The sequence below is a fragment of the Chelonia mydas genome, chromosome 2, assembly GCF_015237465.2.
Source record: "Chelonia mydas isolate rCheMyd1 chromosome 2, rCheMyd1.pri.v2, whole genome shotgun sequence".
Lineage (NCBI taxonomy): Eukaryota > Metazoa > Chordata > Testudines > Cheloniidae > Chelonia > Chelonia mydas.
In genome coordinates, this window is record NC_057850.1 from 140,892,584 (window position 1) to 140,910,186 (window position 17,603).

At 44.8% G+C, this 17,603-nt stretch overlaps 1 protein-coding gene across 1 annotated transcript in view; it reads right to left on the reverse strand.

The window, feature by feature from the left end:
* Window positions 1-15,903, reverse strand: part of UBE2QL1 (ubiquitin conjugating enzyme E2 Q family like 1) — a 36,355-nt gene extending 20,452 nt beyond the window's left edge. Inside the window, exon 1 of the mRNA XM_007067339.4 lies at window positions 12,030-15,903. Coding sequence (XP_007067401.2) covers window positions 12,030-12,851 — 822 coding nt within the window. The 5' untranslated portion in view covers window positions 12,852-15,903. The remainder of the gene's footprint in view (window positions 1-12,029) is intronic.
* Between the last annotated feature and the right edge of the window lie 1,700 nt (window positions 15,904-17,603).

Below are 17,603 nucleotides of genomic sequence, written 5' to 3' on the forward strand. Positions count from 1 at the left end.
ACCACTGCTTCCCCTGCACCTCTGCTCTCCTGCAGACGCCATACACAGGCAAGCATGGAGCCCGCTCAGATCACTGCGACAGTTGCAAGCATTGTAAACACCTTGCACATTATCATGCGGTATATGCAGAACCAGAACCTGCAAAAGCAGGCGAGGAGGCGATGGCAGCGCAGTCATGAGAGTGATGAGGACATGATCACAGACTTCTCTCAAAGCACGGACCCCGGCAATTTGGCCCTGGTGCAATGGGGCAGGCTCATGCAATGGAACACTGATTCTGGGCCTGGGAAACAAGCACAGACTGGTGGGACCACATAGTGTTGCAGGTCTAGGATGATTCCCAGTGGCTGCGAAACTTTCACATGAGTAAGGGCACTTTCATGGAACTTTGTGACTTGCTTTCCCCTGCCCTGAAGCGCAAGAATACCAAGATGAGAGCAGCCCTCACAGCCCTTCCAGAGCCCTCACACTCACAAGTGAGTGGCGATAGTCCTCTGGAAGCTTGCAACGCCCAACAGCTACCGGTCAGTCGGGAATCAATTTGGAGTGGGCAAATCTACTGTGGGGGCTGCTGTATTCCAAGTAGCCAACACAATCACTGAGCTGCTGCTATCAAGGGTAGTGACTCTGGGAAATGTGAGGTCATAGTGGATGGCTTTGCTGCAATGGGATTCCCTAACTGTGGTGGGGCTATAGACGGAACGCATATCCCTATCTTGGGACCGGACCACCAAGGCAGCCAGTATGTAAACCGCCAGAGGTACTTTTCAATGGTGCTGCAAGCACTGGTGGAGCACAAGGGACATTTCACCAACATCAACGTGGGATGGCCGGGAAAGATACATAATGCTCACATCTTCAGGAACTCTGGTCTGTATGAACAGCTGCAGCAAGGGACTTACTTCCCAGACCAGAAAATAACTGTTGGGGATGTTGAAATGCCTATAGTTATCCTTGGGGACCCAGCCTACCCCCTAATGCCATGGCTCATGAAGCCATACACAGGCACCCTGGACAGTAGTAAGGAGCTGTTCAACTATAGGCTGAGCAAGTGCAGAATGGTGGTAGAATGTGCATTTGGATGTTTAAAAGCTTACAAGCACAGTTTACTGACTCAGTTAGACCTCAGCGAAAGCAATATTCTCATCGTTATTACTGCTTGCTGTGTGCTCCACAATATCTGTGAGAGTAAGGGGGAGACATTTACGGCGGGGTGGGAAGTTGAGGCAAATTGCCTGGCTGCTGATTACATGCAGCCAGACACCAGGGCGGTTAGAAGAGCACAGCAGGGCGCACTGCGCATCAGAGAAGCTTTGAAAACCAGTTTCATGGCTGACCAGGCTACGGTGTGACAGTTCTATTTGTTTCTCCTTGATGAAAACCCACCCTCTTGGTTCACTCTACTTCCCTGTAAGCCAACCTCCCTCCTCTCCCCCCTTCAATCACTGCTTGCAGAGGCAATAAAGTCATTGTTGTTTCAAATTCGTGCATTCTTTATTAATTCGTCACACAAATAGGGGGATAACTGCCAAGGCAGCCTGGGAGGGGTGGGGGAGGAGGGAAGGACAAGGCCACACTGCACGTCAAAACTTATTGAATGCCAGCCTTCTTTTGCTTGGGCAGTCCTCTCGGTGGGGTGGTTGGGTGCCTGGAGGCCCCCACACCGCGTTCTTGGGTGCCTGGTTGAGGAGGCTATGGAACTTGGGGAGGAGGGCAGTTGGTTACACAGCGGTGGCAGTGGCAGTCTGTGCCTTTCCTGCACCTCAACCATACGCCGGAAGATATGTGTTTGATCCTCCAGTAGCCTCAGCATTGCATCCTGCCTCCTCTCATCATGCTGCCGCCACCTGTCCTCTCGTGCGTCCCTACTGTCCTCGTGTTCATTTTGTGCTTTCCTGGACTCTGCCATTGTCTGCCTCCATGCATTCTGCTGGGCTCTTTCAGTTTGGGTGGACTACATGAGCTCAGAGAACATTTAATCGCGAGTGCTTTTTTTTTCACCTTCTTATCTGCGCTAGCCTCTGGGATGGAGATGCTAGTGGCAGCATTGAAACATTTGCAGCTGCGGGAGGAAAAAATGGGAAAGTAAAATTGAAAAAGACACATTGGCCATTTAAAAGGTGGCGCTGATGTTTTCGGGTTAATGTGCAGCACAAACCCAACTAACACCCCCCCACACCCAATTCTCTGGAATGTTCGCTTCACCCCTCCCCCCACCGCGTGGCTAACAGCAGGGATGATTTCTTTTCAGCCACAGGCAAACAGCCCAGCAGGAACGGCCACCTCTGATGTCCCCTTAATAAAATTCCCCTATTTCAACCAGGTGACCATGAATGATATTACTCTCCTGAGGATAACACAGAGAGATAAAGAACAGATGTTGCTTGAATGCCAGCAAACACCAAGACCACACTCTGCCATGCTTTCTTATGCAATGATTCCAGATTACGTGTTACTGGCCTGCCGTGGTAAAGTGTCCTACCATGGAGGACGCAATAAGGCTGCCCTCCCCAGAAACCTTTTGCAAAGGCTTTGGGAGTACCTCCAGGACAGCTTCATGGAGATGTCTCTGGAGAATTTCCGCTCCATCCCCAGACACGTTAACAGACTTTTCCAGTAGTTGTACTGGCCGCGAATGCATCCTAAGTCTTCAGGGCAAATTAATCACTAAACACGCTTGCGATTAAGCCATGTATTATACTTACAAAGGTACACTCACCAGAGGTGCCTTCAAGGTCCGGGAGCCCGGGTTGGGAGGGTACTGTCTCCAGGGTGATAAACAGTTCCTGGCTGTCGGGGAGAACGGTTTCTCTGCTTGCCTGGTGTGCGCTATCTTCAACCTCCCCCTCCTCATCATCTTCCTTGTCCCCAAAATCCTCATCCCTGTTGCATGAGACTCCCTTGAAGGAGTCCATGTACAGGTGTGGGGTAGTTGTAGGGGCACCCCCTCGAATTGCATGCAGCTCATCATAGAAGCGGCATGTCTGGGGCTCTGACCCCGAGCGGGCGTTTGCCTCTGTGTTTTTTTGGTAGGCTTGCCTGGGCTCCTTAAGTTTCACACGGCACTGCTGCAGGTCCCTGTGATAGCCTCTGTCCTTCATGCTCTTGGAGATTTTTTCAAATATTTTGGCATTTCGTCTTTTGGAACAGAGTTCTGATAGCACGGATTCGTCTCCCCATACAGTGATCAGATCCAGTACCTCCCGCTCGGTCCATGCTGGAGCTCTTTTGTGGTTCTGAGACTCCATGGTCACCTCTGCTGATGAGATCTGCACAGTCACCTGTGCTGATCAGCTTGCCATGCTGGCCAAACAGGAAATGAAATTCAAAAGTTTGCAGGACTTTTCCTGTCTACCTGGCCAGTGTATCCGAGTTGAGAGCACTGTCCAAAGCGGTCACAATGGAGCACTGTGGGATAGCTCCCGGAGACCAGTACCGTCGAATTGCATCCACACTAACTCAAATTCGACCCGGCGATGTTGATTTCAGCGCTAATCCCCTCGTCGGGGAGGAGTATAGAAATCGATTTTAAGAGCCCATTAAGTTGACAAAAATGGCTTTGTTGTGTGGACATGTGCAGGGTTAAATAGATCTAACGCTGCTAAATTCGACCTAAACTCGTAGTGTAGACCAGGGCTGAGAAGAGTAAGACTGGAGAGTGTCTGCCATCGACGCAGCGCAGTAAAGACACTGCAGTAAGTTGACCTAAGCGACATCAATTCCAGCTATGTTATTCACATAGCTGGAGTAGCGTAACTTAGGTCGACTTACTCTAGTAGTGAAGACAAGTCCTCAGTAATATTCCTTATTTTTTCTGCTTAAAGTTCACATACTTTCAAGTGATATGCCTGCTACTCAATGATTATTACCTTTGTCATTTCTTATCGTCTTGCATACTACTAAATGTGGCTCTCAGTCATGATTCTAAAGCAACACTTGTCCTCACCACCCATGCCTGAAGTCATTCATCTGTGGTAAGCCCAGGAGGCATAACCAATTAATAGAAAGCAATCACATACTAAATATAACATATAAAGCTCTGTGTGGTTTGGGTTCTGGCTATCGTAGGCCTTGTCTACACTACAAAATTAAGTCCACCTAAATTAGGTCGACATACATCCTCCATAGTAATTACTGTGGCAGTTCATGTCTACACTATGCCTCCTGTGAAGTGGTGCGCATCCTCACCATCATGGGATACCAACAGCCCAAGCTGTGAGCCCCACGCAGGGCTGATAGCCAGCAAGCAATGTAAGTAACGCAGTGTCTACAGAGATACTGCGTCATCCTAACTACATCGACCTGTGTAGTGGGCGACTTACACTGGTGGGAGCAACATTGTACTGTAGACACTTACAGAGTTAGCTCAATGTAAACTGCCTTACGTTGACGTAATTCTGTAGTGTAGACCAAGCCTCTGACTACCGAGCTTCCTAGGGATAACTGCAGCAGTGGAAATTAGCTGATGGGTCCATGCTAACAACCCTTAGATTGAATGTCTGGAGGTTAGTGAAGGCTCATGGATTTAGAATTCATTTCCACTGTTCATATCTGAAAGAGGTGCAGTCTATCAAAAAGTCCATCTGTTTACTCAGGCTTTTGCTTCAGAGGGTAAAGTTGGGAGATATTTAGATTATGTTTAACAGCTGGATTTTGTGACTGAATCTCATTTTAATAAAATGATATTAACTAATGTTGTTGTGTTTTTAAGTTTCATATATGCAGAGTCAACTGTGATGGGTGCACTTTTAAAAATGGAAAAATAGATTAGTAACAAATTAATTTATGTAGTATACAGTATATTTATATAGTATACACTCAAGTATACAATCCATAGACAGTTGAAACAAATTATTTTTGAAGATGCCTGCATGTACACTTTACATTATAACCTGAATTACAAAATGTTATATATTAAAAAAAACAACAACCTGGATTGATCAGCTTAAATCAAGCACTAGATACTTAAACATGTGAGAACACTCCCAGCTAGTTTTTTCCTATTTTTAGGAAAAATAGGAAAATTAGGTCCGGTCTGCATTCTCATACTTGTCCTACTTGATACAAAAACAAACATATATACATTACAATAGGGAAGCTTTACAAATGCCAAAAGCTGCAGAGTTATCATTTAGCTGGTAATTATCTTAAACTATTTTGTCCCCTCACCTAGATAGAGAACACATGAAACAAGTGACTAAAGGCAGGACAACCCACCAGTATTACTAATCCAATCCAGGGTCCTGAAACAATTAAGTAATGCTTTCCTGCTACTTCAGCAATTTTTAAATAAAATGGTGGTTTGTGATTTCGTATTTTCACATTGACATCCCTACTTCTTTCATCATTTTACTAAAACAGATTCAAGCATTATATTGTGAAGCAGCATGGCTTCATTTGACTTTTGAAACAGAACTTTTTTTTAACATGTAGCAAATAGGAGAAAATTCTCTTGAAACTGTATTAGTTCACTAAAGAAAACAAGTTATGCTTTTTTTCTGGAGGTGTTCTGGTTTAGTTGAACGTGCTAAGGACCAAGGTGCTAAGAACTTAAAAATTTCTTGCTGAGCCTTAGGGATGTTCATTATTTTATCTGATTATCATTTACAGAAGGCCAATGGCATTTTGGGATGTATATGTAGGGGCATTGCCAGCAGATCGAGGGACGTGATCGTTCCCCTCTATTCGACATTGGTGAGGCCTCATCTGGAGTATTGTGTCCAGTTTGGGCCCCACACTACAAGAAGGATGTGGAAAAATTGGAAAGAGTCCAGCGGAGGGCAACAAAAATGATTAGGAGACTGGAACACATGACTTATGAGGAGAGGCTGAGGGAACTGGGATTGTTTAGTCTGTGGAAGACAAGAGTGAGGGGGGATTTGATAGCTGCTTTCAACTACCTGAAAGGGGGTTCCAAAGAGGATGGATCTCGACTGTTCTGAGGTAGCTGATGACAGAACAAGGAGTAATGGTCTCAAGTTGCAGTGGGGGAGGCTTAGGTTGAATATTAGGAAAAACTTTTTCACCAGGAGGGTGGTGAAACACTGGAATGCGTTACCTAGGGAGGTGGTGGAATCTCCTTCCTTAGATATTTTTAAGGTCAGGCTTGACAAAGCCCTGGCTGGGTTGATTTAGTTGGGGATTGGTCCTGCTTTGAGCAGGGGGTTGGACTAGATGACCTCCTGAGGTCCCTTCCAACCCTGATATTCTATGTTTCTATGATTCTATGATACAGTGTTTACACAGTTTGCAAAACTGCAAATAAAATGGTTCAATTACTTTTACAGCAATAGTAACTGCTTTGGGATAAATTTTGAAGAATGCTTGTTTGCAAGTAACAAGATAGCATCAGTGTTTGAAGGGATATGCACTGATCTCAATCATGCATCATATTATTAAATAAATGTGAGCTACAGCAGACACTCTGCTTTTTTATTACAGTTATATGACTGGCACTACTCCCATTTCCTTTATTCAGTGAATAATAGCATTTAATATTGTCAGGACAGGTTTCAGAGTAACAGCCGTGTTAGTCTGTATTCGCAAAAAGAAAAGGAGTACTTGTGGCACCTTAGAGACTAACCAATTTATTTGAGCATGAGCTTTCATGAGCTACAGCTCACTTGAAGTACTCCACAAGTACTCCTTTTCTTATTGTCAGGACAGTACTTACTATTCTAGAATGATTTACAAATTTCTAAAGACTTAAGAAAAATAAAAGGACTTCACTTCATCTGCTACAAGTTACATGTGCAGTTCCCTAAGGCTAGCCATATAGATGTAAAAGGTTCTGCTAGGTCAAGAGTGCTCCAAGACAACAAACGATATTCACTCCAGGACCTGATGCAGTGTCAGATGATGATATTCAAATGTATTCTTCTAAAGTTATCTTAACTCTTTGAGTGAAATCCCAACCCCACTAAAGTCAATGGGATTTTTGTCATTTATTTCAGTGGGCCAGGATTCAAAATCTGGTGCAGGCAGTTATGCCTGGTCTACACTAGGAAATCAGGTTGATCCACAGCCCGCGCGATGCAGTTAAACTGACCTAACCTCCCAGTGTAGACAACACTAGGTTGATGGGAGAATTCTCCTGTCGATGTAGATACTGCCTATCAGACAGGTGGCTTACCTATACGAACGGGAAAACCCCTTCTGTCAACAGCACTGCAGTGGTTCCACTGCAACGTTTTAACTGTAGGCAAGTCCTTAGGCTTTGCTCACCAAACTGTCAGCAATGAGTACAGCAGGAATCAATTACACAACAGTAATAATAAATAAATAATAATAATAACCCTTCTTAAAGTACAGTTCTTGGCCCAATAATCTTTTTAAAAGAGAGATCCAGAGTTAAGGCAGAAAATATGGGCACAGTTCTTTGAGGTATTGAGAACCTCCTGCAAGGTGCTAAGCACCCTCAACTCCCAATGGAACTGGTCTCATGCCAGTAACTCACACCACTGTGCTTAAAGAAGGGCTCAATTCCGCTCCTTCTGAGGTTAATGGAAGTTTTGCCATTGACATCAATGGGAAAAAGACTGGGTCCTATTACTTTTACATATCAAATATGCTATTATAACTCAATGTAAAAAGCTGGAAGTCCATAAATCTGATTTTCTTTCATTGTGGAATTTACAGTTTTAATCAGGCTATTAATATTAATTTGCAACAAATGTTTTGTATAAACATCCCTGTCTTTTTATGCTTTTTTAATATATAAAGGAAAGACCAACTTGCAAATGTATGAAATATTCTGATCAATTTTAGCTCAATGACATGATTCATTTTAATAACTCTTCTCTTGTGTCAATATTAGTTTGCATACTAAAAAGTCAACATTATATAATCTAAATACTCTATAGTACATGTGCAGTAATCTAATGGAACTTAGAGCATGTGTTAAATATGCAAACTAAAAAGGCTTTCAAAGATAGCTTTTTTAATATCAGTATCATGACCTTTTTTATTTGGTAAAGGTAGTAATCTTGTTGACTAAGTAAGTTGTTTTTACGTGTGTGTTCTTTGAGATATGGATGATACTTCCTATAGAAAGCTTGTCTATTTCTTTTTCCTAACTAGTCAAGTAAAATAATTACTTGTCTTGTTTTATTTCATTTAGTTAGTTAGTTTTGTGGCCAGCAAAATCTTTTATTTTTTTCCAAAATAAAAACAAAAAACAAAACAAAATCCCAAAGCAGTGTTAGAGCTGAAGGCACCAGTCCTTCAAAGGGACTACTCAGGTGCTTACATTTAGGCAGGACTAGAGTCTTCGAAAGCAAGGGCTTGATCCTGTGCCCAATAAAGTTAACAGTAAAATTCTCACTGGCTTCCATGGTGCAGGATCAGGGCCTATACACACACAACCTTTTTGTTTTTGACACTTCTAAAATATATAAATAGCTTGAACAACTTACACAAAGATAATAAAAATAAACAAATGTATGTTTCCCAGTGAGATGTTGTACGGCAAACTCTAAACCATGGCAAATTTTTAGAGCAAGTTATAAACAAGCATGATAGGTCTGGCTTAATGGTTAGAGTTCACTTGCTTAGTTTTTGTTTTTGACAAAACCCTAACACGAGAAATATACTGAAAAGCATTTTTATTCTCAGCACAAAACGTAAGCATTCCCTCTACAGTGTTGGAAACTAACACAGAACAGCATTATTGTGCATAAATATCAAAAAGTGGGCTTGACTAGAAACAAAAAATGAAACTAACCAGCCTAGTTATATTGTTCAAACTGGTAAAAGTGAAAAAAGTAGGCAAACATCTCAAATGGTGAAAAGCATATTAAAAACTCAATCCTGCATTCAGACACTTGAGTAATTTTGCTCACATAAGGTGTCTTATTAAAGATACATACTTGCCTAATTGCTTACAGGACTGGGGCATATATATTTAGAATCCTTTCATGTGAAATACTCTACATTCTTAATAGTTAGAATATTTAACATATATTATTATCTTAAGTCTTCTTTTAACAATGGAAGTGCTACTTTTGATCCTGATCCCGTAACTGTTCTCTGAGCCAGATCCACCTTCCATTAAAGTCAAAGACTCCCACTCAATTCCATGGGAGCAGAATTGAGCTCATATTGGGCCAGACCCTACAAGAGCTCCATGCATCACATTCCCTTGAAGATAACACCCAATATAAGGGTTAATGCACAGGCTAATGGTGACTACCAAGCTGGAATTCAAATGAGGAATTCTGATGCTGCATTATTCTGGCATATTTTATGATAGCTTCATAATCCTTCAATGGAACTGTAAGCTAGTAATTATCATTTACTCTTGCACTGTCATTTCTAGTCTACAGAAGGGGCTTACTCTTTCAAACCCTTATTTAAATAATAATGATATTTAGCATTTTCATAATGTTTTATATGCTACACCATTGTACAGGCATTAGTTAATTAATCTGACATGAATCATCCTTATTTGTGCAGGTAGTTTCACTGAAGTCAATGTGACTACTTGCAGCATGATAAGAATTAACCATGTATATTTTTGCAGGATCAGTGGTTATATATTTTCAACATTTTATATTCTTATGACTTTATGATATTAAACTAATAGTCAAGAGAAGATCATGTTTAAAATATAAAAATGGAATTTGGATTCTAAAGTGTCTGTACTTTCAGCTGTTGCACTTATGCAATGGAATCAAGATTATATAACATGAGTCTGATTACAAAAAATATGGCTCTCATTACACAGTGCATGGTTGCTATTACAGGATAGTAATCTATCACAGATTATCAGGCTATAATTGACAAGTATATATTATATTACTGTTAATATATATTTTAACTTGCATTGCACAGTACATGGCTTTCAAATTTCCCTTTTATGGCTACTTGCCTATTAAATTATTGGCAATAATTTTAATAGACCATTTTTACTTTATCTCACAAATACACACCAATTTACATACATGACTTTTTCGTATTAAATACCTAAGATCAAACTGCTGGCAAACCTATAATAAATTTTGGCTTGAACAGGTTTATTTCAACAAAAAAGAAAAACTTTGCTTTGAAGAAACCATCCTTCCTTTGCAATCAGAAAACAGAATTTTATTTCAGAAATCCTTTTGGTGATTAAAAGAAGATTGTGAAATTTTACAATGTGTTCAAGACTAATGTTTAATTGATTAGTAATCTAAGTATTTTATTTAAAATGTTTCATATTGAGCCATGTTATGAATAAACAGAATATTTAAAACAAAATTATACCATCAAACCTTCCTTTGACCCTTTTCAGTTTAGGGGTAGAAACAAACCACGGAAAAATATTACAATAGTTTGAGAACTGGTTTGATAGATTTTTACATAATACTTCTCAATCCTTATTCAAATACAATGAGAAACACGATCACTGTAAAAAGAGTGAAAAACAAATAATGGGACATAACAAAACAGATCCTACTGAGATTTAATATACCATGGATCTATTATAAATTAAGTAAGCCTCTTTTTTATGGGTAGATGTTTCTTTGAATTCCAAGGTGACCTATGGAAATTGACATCTTCAAGTGAAACAAGGCATACAGTATGAACTAATTGAATAAATGAGTAGCAGACCTAGAGCCAAACTGAAGGAGGAGGTGAGGACTGTGGAAATGTCTTTCCCAAAAGGGTCAGGCAAGGTTCAAGTAAAGTAATCTAAATAAACACCTCCTTTATGGGCCAGTCTGTGAAGCTACTGATGAGCAGTTACTCACACAAGCAGTCCCATTAATGAATGTGAGTAAATCTGTAACAAGAAAGTAATTATTTATTAAACAAAAGACCCACCCAAAAGATATCCAGTGAATTTATTTCCCTTTGTCCGAAGGAAAAAACACCATTTTCCATTGTCTACTATTGCTAGAGGACATGGACCTGTGTGTGTGGGCTAAGAGGAAAGACAACATTTCAAGGACACACCAAATGGTCAGAAAACCACCTTACATAGACACAGGCAACTTGCCCATTGTAATGAACATAAAGAAGGACTGGCTACAGATCTCACAAAAAATATTTATTCATCAAAATCTCACTTCCAATGGTGTTCTAAGGGAGAGAGAGAAAAAGGAACACAACAGTAATATTTCTTCTTGGCTAAGAGCAAATGGAGTATCTGTTGAGAACCTACATATTCTGTTCTGGCTGGAGGATCCAAAAGATCTTTTCCAGGGCTAGCCATTATGAACCCAATGTATAGTGAACAATTATTTGATTCGTTTTTTAGACAACAAATTTAAAGCTGCACAGCAGTGTTGATAGCTCAGCACTGGGCAAGAATTGTAGCTTGAGTGTAACTAATGTCAAAGAGGCAAACCTATGTTTAGAGCTATCAAAAACCAGGTGCTGAGGGAGACCCAATAATTGCCCACTATCCCATCCAGTAATTTATCTGTGCAGTGCTTGGGAGGCCAGGAAGAAGCCAGACAAAAAGTCTGGAAGCAGCAGTTCAAGGCAGTGTATCTTAATACAGTGATACCTGTGTAAAATAGGAGGCCAGCAAGTCTAGGCTGACTAGTGGAGGGAGGCTTTAGTTCAAGATAGAACAAATGACACCTGAAATCTGGAGGATAATTTGCTCAACACAAAGGGATTGTCTGCTGGGGATGGCTCTTCCAGCATCTTTCACTACCCAGCTAGCAAATTATAATGTCAGCTACAGGACAAAGTATATAAAAGGGGAGATAAAACCATTCCTTTCAGACCTCTCCACACCCTTTCCCCCGTTGTTACCGTTGCATATAACTGAAACCAGAGGCTCTCCAAGCACCTGACCCACATGACTGACCCTATCGCCCCTGTGCAGCAGGGAAGTGTTATTATCCCCATTTCACTTAGGAACAGGGAGAACAGGTGACCCATCACCTTGGTATCTTGACCTGGCCAAGGTCATACAGGGAGCCATTGGCCCAGGAGGTCAGGGCCAGAGAGTAGGCTGTGCGGGAATTGCGGCTTAAACCCCTGCAAGTAAGGAAACAGCTGACACCGCACTGAACCCCGGGTCCCCAGCCCCTTACCTGACCCTTCACCAGGCTGGCTGCGAACTGCCTCATGACAGCCTCCACGGTGTAGGCGCTGGACCAGCCGCGAGGGGTGAGCAGCTCCATGCAGATGGCCCCGCCGTCCAGCACGTAGCCGTTCTCCAGGCGGGGGCTGAGCACCCTCATGAAGGGCGGCGAGAAGGGGAAGTTGTCGGGGAAGGTGAGGTTGAGCAGGATGAACTCGGTGTTGGTCTCCTTCATGTCCTGCCACAGCACCGAGTCCTTGTCCACCTGGTGCAGCTTCACGTTCCAGTCGAACAGGCTCTCGTCCACCAGCTCCACAGAGATGAAGCGGTCGCTCAGCCGGGCGATGTCCTGCAGCTCCTTCATCAGCCGCCGGCTCCGCACCTGCGTGCAGTGCTGCTGCCTGCCCGAGGGCGCCACTGGGGCAGAGCCCGACGGGGGCGGCACCAGCGGGGCAGAGCCGGCCCGGCCGCTGCTGCTCCCCCCCGGCAGCAGCTGGGGCCTGGGCTCCTTACCCGAGCCGGGCTCCTTGGCGCTGTGGTGCGGGGGCTTCTCCTTGTGGCCCCCCGAGCCGGGCTGCTGCGGCGGCTGCTTGGAGGGCTCCAGCACTTTCTTGGCCTTGTTGCCCGCTGGGCTGCCCTCCTTGCGGGGGCTGCTGCTGCTGCTGCAGCCGGCGCTGCCCTGCTGCTTGTTGCTGCTGTTCTTCTGGCTGCCCTTGGCTCGGAGCGAGGAGCCCTGCTGGCTGCTGCGGTGGTGGTGGTGATGGTGCTTGGGATCCTCCGTGTCCCTGTTGTGCAGTCGGATGAGCCCGATTTTCCGGAGCAGAGTGGCCATGTTGTGTTTGGCGGTTTCTGTTGGAGCCGCTGCTTGGCGAGCCCCGGCGTGCCCCCTCTGCAGAGAGCAGGACGCTCCTCGGCGTGAGTGAAGGCGACGGAGACGTCTGAGCCCGGAGCAGGGAGGGCGGGAGAGACAGAAAGACGATGGGGAGAGGCGATGCTGCTTCTGCTCAGACGCCTCCTTTCACCGGGGCTGCTGCTGGCAGCATTGCAGCACTGTAGCCGCTGCCGGAGTCACCAGAGCTCCACTGCTATGGCCATAACCCCCCTCGAAAGGGGGGAACCCTCTCCACGCACCGCCCGCCCCCCCCCGCCCCGAGAGGTGCTTCTCCTGCAGATGGCCGGCTGCTTCCCGACTAACCTGCAGTTAATATCGAGCCAAGCCACGCCACGAGCTCTGCCCGCGGGATTTACCCTTCGCTGCCCCTCCCCCCCCCCCCCTTCCCTTTCCTTCCCTCGCTAGCCTTGGACCTGCTCAGGTACCAGATTTCCCTCCTCCTCCAGCTGGTGAGTTAATGTCGCTCTCGATTCTGTCGGCTGCAGGTTTTTCCCTGCGAACGGTGGGATCTGTTCGGCTCCTGAGTATCCCCCTCTGCCTCCCCGTTTCCCTCTCAGCAGCGGCAGCCGGACAGCTCCTGGCCCCGGCTCTTTGTTGTGGAATCCGCTACAGCCAGGCACGGGGCGCTGCGTGTGCCGCAGCCGACGGGGCTAGTTTGGGCTGACGGAGTAATACAGCGAGAAGGCGGGTGAGGGGGGCAGGGGAATCTCCGATCGCAGCCCAAGGCGCCCTTCGCCCTTCCCTCCGTTTACCTTCTCCTGGCACAGGGGGAGAGAGCGCTTTGGGGGGAGCTGCCCCCGCACCACGGCCGCCCTGCCTTGTTTCTGCAGGTTCTCAGCTTCTGCGGAGCTGACATTGCAGAGGCCGCTCAGTCTGTTGCTGTGCGAGCGGAGGAGGAGGCGGGACCCTGGGGAGGGGCCAGGCTGTTACTCGCACGGGGGCAGGAGCCACTGGCTGGAGGAGAATTAAAATGTTTCTTTAATAATGGTGGGGAGTTGGGGATGAGCGCCCCTTCATCCCCTCAACATGAACAGATTTCTCAGCCCACCTGCTCCCCCCAAACGCCAAGGCTAATGTGGCCCCATGGGCTTGTGACTGTGTACAGAGAGAAAACAACCGACCGTATCAGAAACGTGATCGCTGGGTGCTGGATCCATACAGCTGCTTTCCCCTTCAAAGACTGAAAAGGGAAGAGAGAAACACTTTCAGATGGGGAGGAAGAAAGGCAAAGGCTGAAGAATAATTATAGCTATTCACCAGTGAACACACAGTAATAGCCAGTGTGTGTGTCCCTGTTGGTATTATATTCTATAAAATCTATGTCAAGTCATTACCTGATGAAGGAATAAATCTGTTACAGTATTAGATGTCCTCTGCCCTTTGGTGTGCTCTGGGGAGGCCTCCACCAGTGCCAGGTTTACAATGGTGCCATGGAGCCGGGCCCATGCTCAGAAGGGGACCTGGACTGCTCCGCTTGTACTGCGCCCCAAGACAACATAGGCCTGCCCCCCGAGGGGAAAGGGCATGCTGGCAGCACAGGGCTAGTTGGCCACTGTGCGTCTGGCAACTGCTGGTTTGTGACTAGTGCCCTCGCACTGGGCTGGGCGGAGGGGGCTGCCCCTGCCATGCTCCATTGCCCCTGGCTGGCCCTTCACTCCCCCCACCACGCTCCATTGCCTCCATGAATGGGCCCACAAAAGGTTAATCTGGCCCTGGCCTCCACTCTGGTTTGGAAGAGCGGCCTGTATTGGGAAGGGATTTGTGAACTCCTTTAAGCCGTTTTGGAAACAATGTGAAGGAAACTTAGCAGGCTTCTTAAATGATATGTGCAAATTATAGTATGTTGTCAGCAGCAACCATATTTTTTGATCTGCGTAACTGCTTCTTGACACAACTGTAAGGAATTTTGGAGACACCCTTTACTTTTCATCCTTATTTTTTTCCCCTGGCTATTAATTTAACCGGTAACTCGTTTTGTCAGGTGATACTGCATGTGACAATATAGCATGTTACGACCAGTTGCAATAACTATTTTTTTCACATTATATAGTGTAAAATGCAGATTAATTTAATACAAACAGAAGAAACAAATTAATGACAATTTTATTGGCATAATTTTAAAGAGCTCTTAGATATCAAGATCCTAAAAATAATTAATCAGTAGCATTATACAGGTTGAACCTCTCTAGTCCAGCATCCTGGGACCTGACCAGTGCTGAATCAGTGAATTTTCTGAACCACGGGAGATCAATGCAGAGTGCCAGCGGGTCTCCATAGATGCGGGAAATAGGGGTGGTGCAGGGGGTGATGCATCACCCCCAGCTTTGCACCCAGTGTGGCCCCCCCCACCCGGGGACTCTGATGCCGGCCCCAGGTCTCAGCTGCTAGCTCCTCGCCCAGGGTCCCAGCTGCTGTCCCCAGGTCCTCCCCCTCCCTCCCGGAGTTTGGATGCCACAAATCAGCTGTTCGCAGCATTCTGGAAGCATTGGGAGGGAGGAGGAGGAGTTGGTAAGCGCGAGGCCACCGGTATGCAAGCGGCGCTGGGGGAGGGGACTGAGGGGGGAGCTTGGCGCCAGCCCTGGAGCACCCACGGAGTTGTCGCCTATGCCGGACCATGGATGTTAGCGGACCAGGGAGTGCAGGATTAGAGGGATTCAACCTGTATTGATTTCTCAGCTATGGTATCATTAAAGGCCTTATCCTGCAGGTGAAGTCAGTGATCCAGTGAAGTCAGGTTTCAGAGTAACAGCCGTGTTAGTCTGTATTCACAAAAAGAAAAGGAGTACTTGTGGCACCTTAGAGACTAACCAATTTATTTGAGCATAAGCTTTTGTGAGCTACAGCTACTTCATCGGATGTCAGTGAGAGTTTTGCCTTCAGTGGAAATAGGATGGGGTCCAAAAGGAACATTGATGGCTTTAAAAATCATTTAAAACAAAACAAAGTTCCTTACCTCTGTTATAAATGACACTTTGATTATTAAAACTCTAATCATTTTAAACATCTATGCTGTTTGTTTACTGGTTGCCTTTCTTGAAGCTTAGACAAAGATAGTCAGTTTCAGACCTTTTAGACATCTTTTTATATCATGCCACTGATGTAAATAGCCTAGTTGACCTTATAGTAGTGGAGGATCATGCAAAGTGGAGCTCAGCTCTGTCTCTTTGCTCCCTAACACATTCCCTCCTTTCAGCTATGCTAGGGGAAGGGAGGTTTTTTGTGTGGGGATGGGACAGAAGGACAAAGCTGACACAGGAGGCAGAGATCTCACTTGCACAAGAGGAGTTCTCTGATGGCCGTTTATGGCCAATATCAGTCCATTTTGTACACTTGAGCAACTCAAAGTAGACACAGTGGGTAGGAGAATCCGGCTGCTAGTATAGATAGTTTTTTTTGGCATTTGCCAGCATTTTAAGCACTGTGTCCACTAACACTGCTCAAAACAAAGATGTAATTTACTTTTGATACTTAAAACATTGGCTGCAGCCTATGTCCTGTCTACATTAAGGCTCTCAAAGTTGCTGGTGTAGCTGACGCTAGTGTTAGTGACTGAGGAATTTTTGTCAAATTTCCCTAGTGTAAGCAAGCCTGAAAATAGCTGGGACCCAGCTCAATGAGGGGTTCAAATTTCATAACAAATACATTGAAATGAGTCCACAACTGGATAAAGAGTTTGTGGAGTACACAGAGCACTCTACTATCCTGTGAGTAATGGCAGATGCCAAATGGCAACATACTATACACTGATTCTTGCCAATTGCCAACCACATCCCTGTTGGCCACCTTTACTGCTGCCAATCTCCACACCCTTGTTCACACTGAATGCAAACTCCATCCTCTTGAATTCCTGTACTTCCTCTACACAGCCACAATAAAGGTCAATCACAATCCCTGTTATGGGCAAAGAGGTCTTTTCCAACTCCTCTAAGATCTTCTCATCACCCTCCTAAGAGATACTCTATCTTACCACCAATTATTGGGCTTGATGCAAGGTAAAATTCTATGGCCTGTGTTATAAAGGAGGTCAGACTAAGTGATCACAGTGATCCCTTCTGGCCTTGGAATCCATGAGTCTATGAATACAGTGAGCTTTGGCTAAGCACCTGAGAATTTAGCCCAGGGAACTTCTTGCATAAGAACAGCCGTACTTGTCTGAGTAAAGGATGGGATCCTGGCTATGCTGCTATTGAAGTCAATAGCAACATTTCCTTTGATTTCAATGGGAAGTGAGATCACACCCTGACACATGAATATACCACCCTGCCAAATTGCAGTCAGGGATTGCTTAGTTCTAATTATTGCATGAACAAATTGGTAAACAACCAAGCAGTATGAAAAATATACTTGCACTATATAACCTTCTGAATCTGGGCACTTGGTAATTTCTGGTCTCTTGAATAAATAACGTCTATTTATTGTGTGGTACTACAGTTCCCATGGTTCAGATAAAATGAAGGAGAATGATTAAAATGATTCAGGTGTATGCTCCTATGCAGCGAGCGAAAGACAAAGAAATGGAACACTTCTACAAAAAGCTAGAGGAGGCAATGCAGAAAGGGTCCACCTATACAATCATTCAAGGGGACTGCAGTGCAATAATAGGTGGAAAGGAGAGTGAGAATGAAAAGTACATGGGAAAATTCAATAAAGGTGTAAGAAATGATCGTGGCATACGTCTGGTTGCATTCACAG